At 43.4% G+C, this 8,159-nt stretch overlaps 1 protein-coding gene across 1 annotated transcript in view; it reads right to left on the bottom strand.

Moving 5' to 3' along the window:
* Positions 1-7,547, bottom strand: part of EGLN3 (egl-9 family hypoxia inducible factor 3) — a 32,187-nt gene extending 24,640 nt beyond the window's left edge. The window contains exons 1-2 of the mRNA XM_019656765.1: positions 6,804-7,547; positions 6,326-6,429 (exon numbers count right to left, since the gene is read on the bottom strand). Of these exons, the coding sequence (XP_019512310.1) occupies positions 6,326-6,429; positions 6,804-7,201 (502 nt within the window). The 5' untranslated portion in view covers positions 7,202-7,547. The remainder of the gene's footprint in view (positions 1-6,325; positions 6,430-6,803) is intronic.
* Positions 7,548-8,159: the final 612 nt, after the last annotated feature.

Below are 8,159 nucleotides of genomic sequence, written 5' to 3' on the forward strand. Positions count from 1 at the left end.
TTAGCTGTGGAGGGCAGTGTCACTGGCCCTCATATGTGGGATCCGAACCGGGGCCCTCTGGTATCCCAAGCAAGTTCTTAACCATCGCGCCACTCGGCCGGCCCTATTTTAGAATTATTTTTACATGATAGTATTTTAGCCCCATTTTGGAAGGGAAAACAATATTTAATGAGATAGGTACTTTCACTCCAGAAAATGAGAAACGTTGATCATTGTATCTCTTAAAGAATACAAAGTTGGCTTGACTTAATAAGAAGGTATTAAGACTGTACTGAACGTGGAGGGTATTCAGTAAGGAAATACGGAATGAATCCAACACAAGTTCTGAAAGCCTGCATTATACAACTGCAAACCCTTGTGTCTATAAGGCTGGGGGCGGGTTGGGGCATGGGGTGGAAAATATACCAGTCACTACCAGTTTACCAAAAACAAAAACAGGAACTCATCCACAAATCCCAGTATCAAAAGAAGATACAAAATTAAGGTAAGCACCCTACTGGTTTAAGATTTAAATCATCAAGGGGAACGGGATACACATTCTATGTACAATGAACCAAGCTAACTAATCTCGCTTGGCAAACAGACACATAGCTCTGAATCTGCGCCAAATCAACGGCTCCTGGCAACCTGCCAAAGCCGAATTCCTTAGTCTGGCATCATAAAATGATTTGTCTGTCGCATTTACAATCCCAGTGCCTCTGGATTCAGCTACCCGCTGGGCACCCCTGGCAGTTGCCCAGCACAATACATCTGAACTATCATTACTGTCAGAAGAACATGTGCATTTGACAAACACTAGAGAAAAATGACACCCATTTCTTGGTGCAATATTACTTAACAGCTAACAAAGTGCTGCTACAAAGGAATGATCAAGTCTGTTGCCATAATAATTAACAAAGAATTAATAATCTTCTCCGTACGGCTAATCTGCATGATGTTCCTTAGTATTCAATAGGCACAGGTCAAAATGTCACTTAATTTACCTGAGGTCACAAAGGTTGAGTCAAAAGCAGAGGTCTTGCCAAACTGAGCAACCGCAGCCCACAGGCGAGGCGCCCTCTGAGCTTTATAATGAAATGCAAGATGCAGGGGTGCTTGGAGATGCTTCTCAGATATGATCTGCTCATTATGGGATAAACTCCACCCCTACCTTTAAGCTTCACCTGAGAAGTCTTCCATACATGGTGTGTTTTCAGAATGGAGTTGAAACATGCAAGGTCACTTGTTATTTACAGAATGTGAAATTTTTCTAGCCAGAATCAGGAATCAGGAAAGAATGTAGCGATGTGCACTAGGCTGAGTGATACCCAAAAATCAAATGCACAGGTAGGCTGCATAATTCCACCAAAGGGTTTTTAAGTTAGAATTATATTTGAAATCCCCAAATGAAATGTTGAAGCAGCTGAATTAACCTACCCACCCTGTCTCCCAGTCTACCTGACTTATGGGACAACCAACTAGGCTAGCCCCTCCCTCTCTGTTAAAGCACCGTTGCTTAGGCCAAAGGCTCACCCCAATCCCTTCTGAAGGGCCTGCGTGAGACCTCATTTCTCCAAATATAAAAACTATTGAATGATTAAGGGATTGCATAGATGTGATTTCTGATACTGCTTTAGCTCTAAAAACTTGTATCATTAAAGTCCTGTATGGTCCTGTATGGTCACTTATTTTGGTCACTTAATTTTAAATAGAGATATTGAAGAAAGCCCAAAGAAGAGGAACAAAAATGACTAACCAATGCAAAAGTAGACTGTTTAACCAGAAAAAGAGAAAGCAAAGTTGGTGGCAACTGTTTCACATCACTTAATTTTCAGCTTGTTTAGGTGGTTTTATAATCACATTCCCCCAGTGCACAACATTTAATGATTTGTCAATGAATAAATTAAATGAATACCCCGATTTCCCACTTCACAGCAAGCAGATAAAGTTGTGGTGGAGTGGCCAGTGGCCCAAAATTTAACAAAAGAAATTATAAAGTATATACACTCACACTCACACACCCAACCTTCTTTTCTTTGTTCCCAAGTGTCATTCAACAAAATAGATAAGGAACACTGTGAAAACCACCCAGTGGAGAAACTTGCTTCACTGTCACGGAGGCTGTATTCTGTATATTATTTCCTTGGATTAATTTCCTTCCTCCAACAGCTAAGTTATTTTTAAATACAAAACCTTTAATAGGAATCCCTCACATCCTTACAGAGAGATGCTCCAATGCCTCCTCCCCCTAAAATACCTCATTCACAGATAGATTTTTAAGATTTTCATTGCAGGGGCACCACTGATGATGTCTATCCCCCAAACCCCATGCTCTAAGAACTGCAACTCTCATGGGTTCTGGCAACCATATTTGCGACACATGATTCTACGTGCTCCACTACTACCACCTCCAACCAAGGCGGATGAGTCCCCTGAGGCGAGGCAAGACCATCATACTTTCTCCTAGGGAATGAAAACAGGGATTCTAGAATGTTGGTCAAGAGTCTGCTTATCTCAAATTGAGGCGGAGCTGGCTGCTGTGGGGCAGCCATTTTGAGCCATGTGCATGGAAAAGCAACAAAAACCGGATTGTAAATAGAGAGGGGAAGAAATTAAGGGCACCAGTAGAGAAGCAAAGATGGAGGTCATAAAGTGCCAGAGAAAAGACCTAACACAACAGCTGCCCTGCATGATAAGGACTTTCTGGTCCCTAGTTCATGGCTCCAGTCTTCTGTGAACCGTGACTGCATTCCCTGCACTTGGGTCCTGAGAGAGATCCTGATCTTCGAAAAATATTATCCCATTTTTGCTTAAAGTAGTTTGCAACCATGAAATGCTCCACTGTGTAATGGATATTTCTAACATCACATGAGAAAGAAGGCTACGCCAAAACTGTTATTGCTAAACAGCAAAGGAACAAACGCACCACTTTGCAACATATTTTCTTTTATTCATAACTTACTGCTGTTTTATCATGTCTCTGCGTTGTTTTGAGGGGACGACTAATTTGTCCGTTCACAATACAACCCCTATCACCCCATCGTCCAGAATGACTCTAGGCAGGGATCCTAACAACCAACTTTCTTAACAAATACTTTTCCTGCCAATAACAGTAGGAAAACCTAAGTACAGCACACCATTTTCTTCTTCAAATGTACTTAACTGACCCACTTCAATGTCTGGGTTTTGTCTTTTTTCTTTTTAAGGCTTGAGAATTAATCAAGCGTGAACTAGATGATCCTACCATTCAAAAGTATAAGTGAATGTCAGCCCCCTGAGGCAGGGATTATGCCTGTTCACCTTTGTATCCTCAACCCCTGCACAGCACCCCACACTGAGTGAGCACTTGCTAAAAAATGAAAGGATGAAAAGGAAGAGAGCATCATAGTCAAGCACACAAACTCTGGAATCGGATAGAACTGGGTTAGAATCCCACACCTTTCATGGCCTTGTCACATTTATGAAGGCTCAGAATTCTGCTAAGAATTTTATGTACATCATTTTATTTAATGCTCCTTCCCCTGAAAAGCTGTACGGTATTATGATGCCTCATTTTAACACTTGATGAAAATTGAGAAACTTGCCCTAGGCCCAGGTTAGTAACCCCCAGCCTAAGCCCCTAACCTTTATGATAAACTGCTTCTTACCACTGACTTTGTGACCTTGGGCAAACAATGTCATCACTCCATTTGCTCAAGATTGTGGTTCTGAAGACTAAGGCAGACAGATCGTGTCTGTAAAGTGCTCATTAGCACAGTGCCAGACAGAGCAAACTGCTCATTAAAAGGCAGTCATTATTATTAGAGTTACTAACTAGTGAGCCTACAGTAAGATGCTTCAAGCAGGACTTGTGCTTCTGTAAACTACACATTCTCTGGAAAACAGCCATTTTCAAGATCTAGGCAGCCAAAGCAAAAGGAGCAAATTAGAACCAATATTTATCTTGGAGATGATCGAAATTCTCCAAAAGGGAGTAACAGATAAGAAATCTTTTGATAGTTTGAAAGCAGTGATCATGCTTGAAGTTAGGGGGCGCCATCCTGCTGTACTACATTATAAGGAGCCACTTCCCCAGAAAGTGTTCAGCACCCTAGGACTTTTCTCCAACAGTGAAAGCAGATAAATTCTGACCAGCAATAAGTTTTGGGGCAGGGAGGGGGAACCCTTTATTATCTCTTTCCATACTTTTCCACAGTTTCAATTTCAATTCTAGTATATATTTGTATTTTATTCCCAAGGCCTTTGCTATTGCTTCATTGATAAAGGGCATTATTATATTATTCAATGACCTATTAAAATCCAGAATAAAAGTATTAGGATCGATACATTAATAAGTATAACCCAAAAAAATTCAAGGTACCTTTAAAACAATTGGTCTAAAATAAATGACTGTATTGACAATTGTTGAAATGGGTGATGGAAGCTCATTATAATAGTAGCCTCTCTACATTTATATGTTTGAAATTTTTCATAATAAAAAAGTTACAAATAGATTTTTTAAATAAATGTACATATTTTGCCTTTTAAAAATTCAGTTTTTGCTGAAAATGCATTTGAAGGATGCAGCAGGAAACTGGGTCTATATCACTGCTTTGGGAAGCAGCACGGAATAAGACACTCAGTTGAAGGAAGAGAAGTAGTAAATAAGGAGGTTAAATTAAGGTGAAACTAACATAAACCATGTAGAAATGGAATGTGTTTCTGCAATGCTTTAATAATAAACTTCAAAGAAGAGACCCAAGGTCACATGGCATTACTAAAGAGACTTCTTGATACTGGCAAATCAAACTTTTTAAGTTTTTTTAACCATAATAATTGTTTGCTCAAGCCTGGTTTGCATTTGGTTCTAATTGACCAGGGAGTCTCCCAACCCAGAGGTGATTTTTCTAAACAGAGGAACGAAGAGTCCAAGGAGAGCTGCAAATCTAGGTATGGACAGATGTCTCTTCAGTGGACAAAAGATGAATTTTCTGTTTTCCATTCACAGTCACCTTCTGTTAACTGAAAAGATTAGCTGAAAAGTTATTTGTTCTACCTAGAAGATAACCCATAATTGAAAAATCATATCTATAGATCTTTTTTCCTTACCCAGACACACACAGTGCTTTTCGTTCAATTTGTGGAGTTAAATTCTAGCCTAAAACCTTACTACTGTTCATTAAGTCGAAGCTAAATAAAAATACTAAACGTTCAAATATATTAGTGACCTCTTTCTACCAATTAATTCTGATCTTCCTCAGAGCAAATTCTGTTCCCAGAATGCTGGCGGGGGAAATTCCTAACACCTAAGTTTAAAAGTTTAAAAAACTGGTAAGAAGCCATCTGCTTTTTCAGGTTGACGCTACCGGCACCTCTGCAATATCAAGGCTAGCCATTCCCCTCCCACCCCACCCGAGACAGGCAAGGTGCAAAAACAAGACCAATCAAGACAAACGGCTTTCTAATCCACCACCAAAATGATGAAGGAAGAGTAAAGAAACACTTTCACATCCATCTTCTACAGAGTCCACCTAACGCTGAATTTTCCCCAAATCAAAGTTAGAAAGCATGTTCTTCTAAGACTTACTTTTTGTGTCTATTTAATAATGATGCTTTCAGATATTCTTGAAATGTCCTCCTAGCTTGAAAGATGTACAGCAATCTATTTCTCCTTTACTCTATTTGCCCACTCCAACCCTTCATTTCTACACATTTCCAGTCTTCACCACTTGCCCTATATTATGAGTGTTCCTCTCAGCTTAAAAAAACAAGCGAGACAACAATGGTATGCTGTATTACAGGATCAATCTTAAATTGAGAAATGTTACATATATGGTACATAGGGGAACGCTCACCTTCCTTCTCACACTAGTACGTTTTGCCTCACTGTGTTCAAGTTTTCTACAGTTCTGAGTCCCCCCTTGATCGGTCCACAGTAAACGAAATGCAAATCATTCTCAGAACTGCCACTGGAAAACAGGCTGGATTATCATTTGTAGAAAAGACTGAGTATCTAGACTACCCCAAAGTAATGTACGTGCACCAACATCATTGTACATGCACCAACCACACTTTCCCATATTTCTGCCATCTACCTGTAAATGTTTCCAGGATAAATTATACCCAGCAAGTCACTTCTGTTTATGTGAACAAAAACATGGTTTCTTTCCAGAGGTAATTGACTACCCTCTTTTCGATTACTTAACTGGTTGTTTTGAGTGGATTCCCCCCATCAACTGCGTTAAAAAGGGGAAGGTGGTGGTGTAGGCTCAGCACCAGGAGAGAATTTTCACAATCAAGTAGATGATCTAAGTGTCCTGGGTTCAACAAGCCAAGGGCAGCACTCAAAAGTGAAGAGGAGCTTTACCCTTCCACAGGGCAAACTCTTCCCACACCTGCCAAGCTCCACAAACCAAATGACACACTGCAAAATCACAACTGTCTCCAGATTCTTTGAGTGCTTTCATAGCTCTGAAATCAGCAAAGGGCATTAGGTGACTTTAAAGCAGACATTTAAGATCATGAGTTCACGTGTGTCTCAGATCAAACACAACATTTCTAATAACCTGTCCCTGGTTTGGACCTTTGAGAACCCCCATGTCCTAAAGTCAGACCAAAAAGCCACAGCTTTTCCGACTTGTACTACCCACCAGAGCCCTTATTTTAAAGTTAACAAAAGGTCATAATTATACACCTAAGCCCCCTCAGCATGGATTTTCACGGGCGTGGGTGGGGTGACAAACTGGCTGTTTTCTTGCTTCTTGGTTAAAAACTAAAGTTCGCTTGTAGCCAGCCCTGCGAAGGCGACAGGCAACGGACTCCGAATGCCCCCGGTCCTAGGTCACCGCGGTCTGCAGTAGCGGCGGGGCGCCCGCACGCGTCCTACCTTGGACCTCTCCTTGACGTAGTATTTGCCCAGGCGGCTCCCGCAGTACAGGACCAGCCTGTCGATGAGAGACAGGAGGAAGCTGATGGCCTCGCAACCCTCCTCGTTGCCCCCTATCCACGTGATCTGGTCGCCCCGCAGGTGCCGCTTGGAGACGCCGGCGCGTGGCCCCGCCAGCTGGCCGTCCCGCAGCACTCCGTTGCTGTGCAGCTGCTTGACGCGCTCCAGGACGCAGTCGCCCACCACCTCGCCCAAGAAGTTGTCCAGGTAACAGAAGCCGACCTCGTGCAGACAGGGCACGATGTACTCCAAGGCAATTTTCTCCAGATCCAGCCTCATGATGTGTCCCAGGGGCATCTCGCCCACAGAGTCGATCTCGGGGACCCCCAGGGTGCACCCAGAAAGAGAGAGAGAAAGAGAGAGCGACCTGCGCGCGCGCGCAGCCGAGGCGCGGGGAGCGTGGTCCGGGTTCAGCTACCTGCGGCGGCCAAGGTCCGCGAGCCACCGCAGCGCCAGGGAGACGGTAAAGTTGCTCGCAACTCTGGGGTGGAGGGATCCCGGTCAGCGACCAGCGGGAGTTGTGCGAAGCTCCACGACCCGGCACTGAACTGGCCCAGCGAAGAGTCAGAGGGTCCCTTTTGGGGACGCGGAGCTACCAATGGTGCCGCGGCGGCCCCAGGCGGGGAAAGGCTGAGGTCCAGCCCGGCAGCCGGCCAAGTCGGCGCGTCACGGGCCCCGCCCAGGCTCCGCCCCGGGACCGCCTCCGGGACAGCCCTTCCCCCCGGCCCGCCACCCCCGCCGGGTCTACCACTCAGCGGAGGAGCCCAGCGGGCTCCGCGCCAGACACGGTTGTTTGTGACTAGGGAGGGGCTGGAGAACTGAAGGGGTTTTTAGAATACTACGATTTGCATATATTTTGCATAAAGTCCCAGAACAAACTTGAAAACTTGAATTCCAGTTCTGAAAATATAAATGAAATTAACAGCACAGTTTACTGACATATTCTGGGCTGGTCATTTCACAGGTTTTTGAATAAAATAACCCAGGAACAAATTAAACATATGAAACAGTGATCTCGTTCTAGCTTTACCTGGTGCCTTTCCTTCTCCTTACCTCTGCTGTTTGACCCAGTCAGGAGATTCAAGACACTGAGCGACCAGGAGGAATCCAGTTTTAACTAAGATTAACAAACATTTTTCTAAGCCCTACTATGTTCAAGGCTGTCCTGTGCTCAGTGAAGGGGTATGTGCACAATGAAGAAATGCTGGATCATATCTGACTGAACCCTGAAAATACTGTATTTTGCTCTGCTGTT

Source organism: Hipposideros armiger, unplaced genomic scaffold (genome assembly GCF_001890085.2).
Source record: "Hipposideros armiger isolate ML-2016 unplaced genomic scaffold, ASM189008v1 scaffold_265, whole genome shotgun sequence".
In the NCBI taxonomy this organism is placed as follows: Eukaryota; Metazoa; Chordata; class Mammalia; order Chiroptera; family Hipposideridae; genus Hipposideros; species Hipposideros armiger.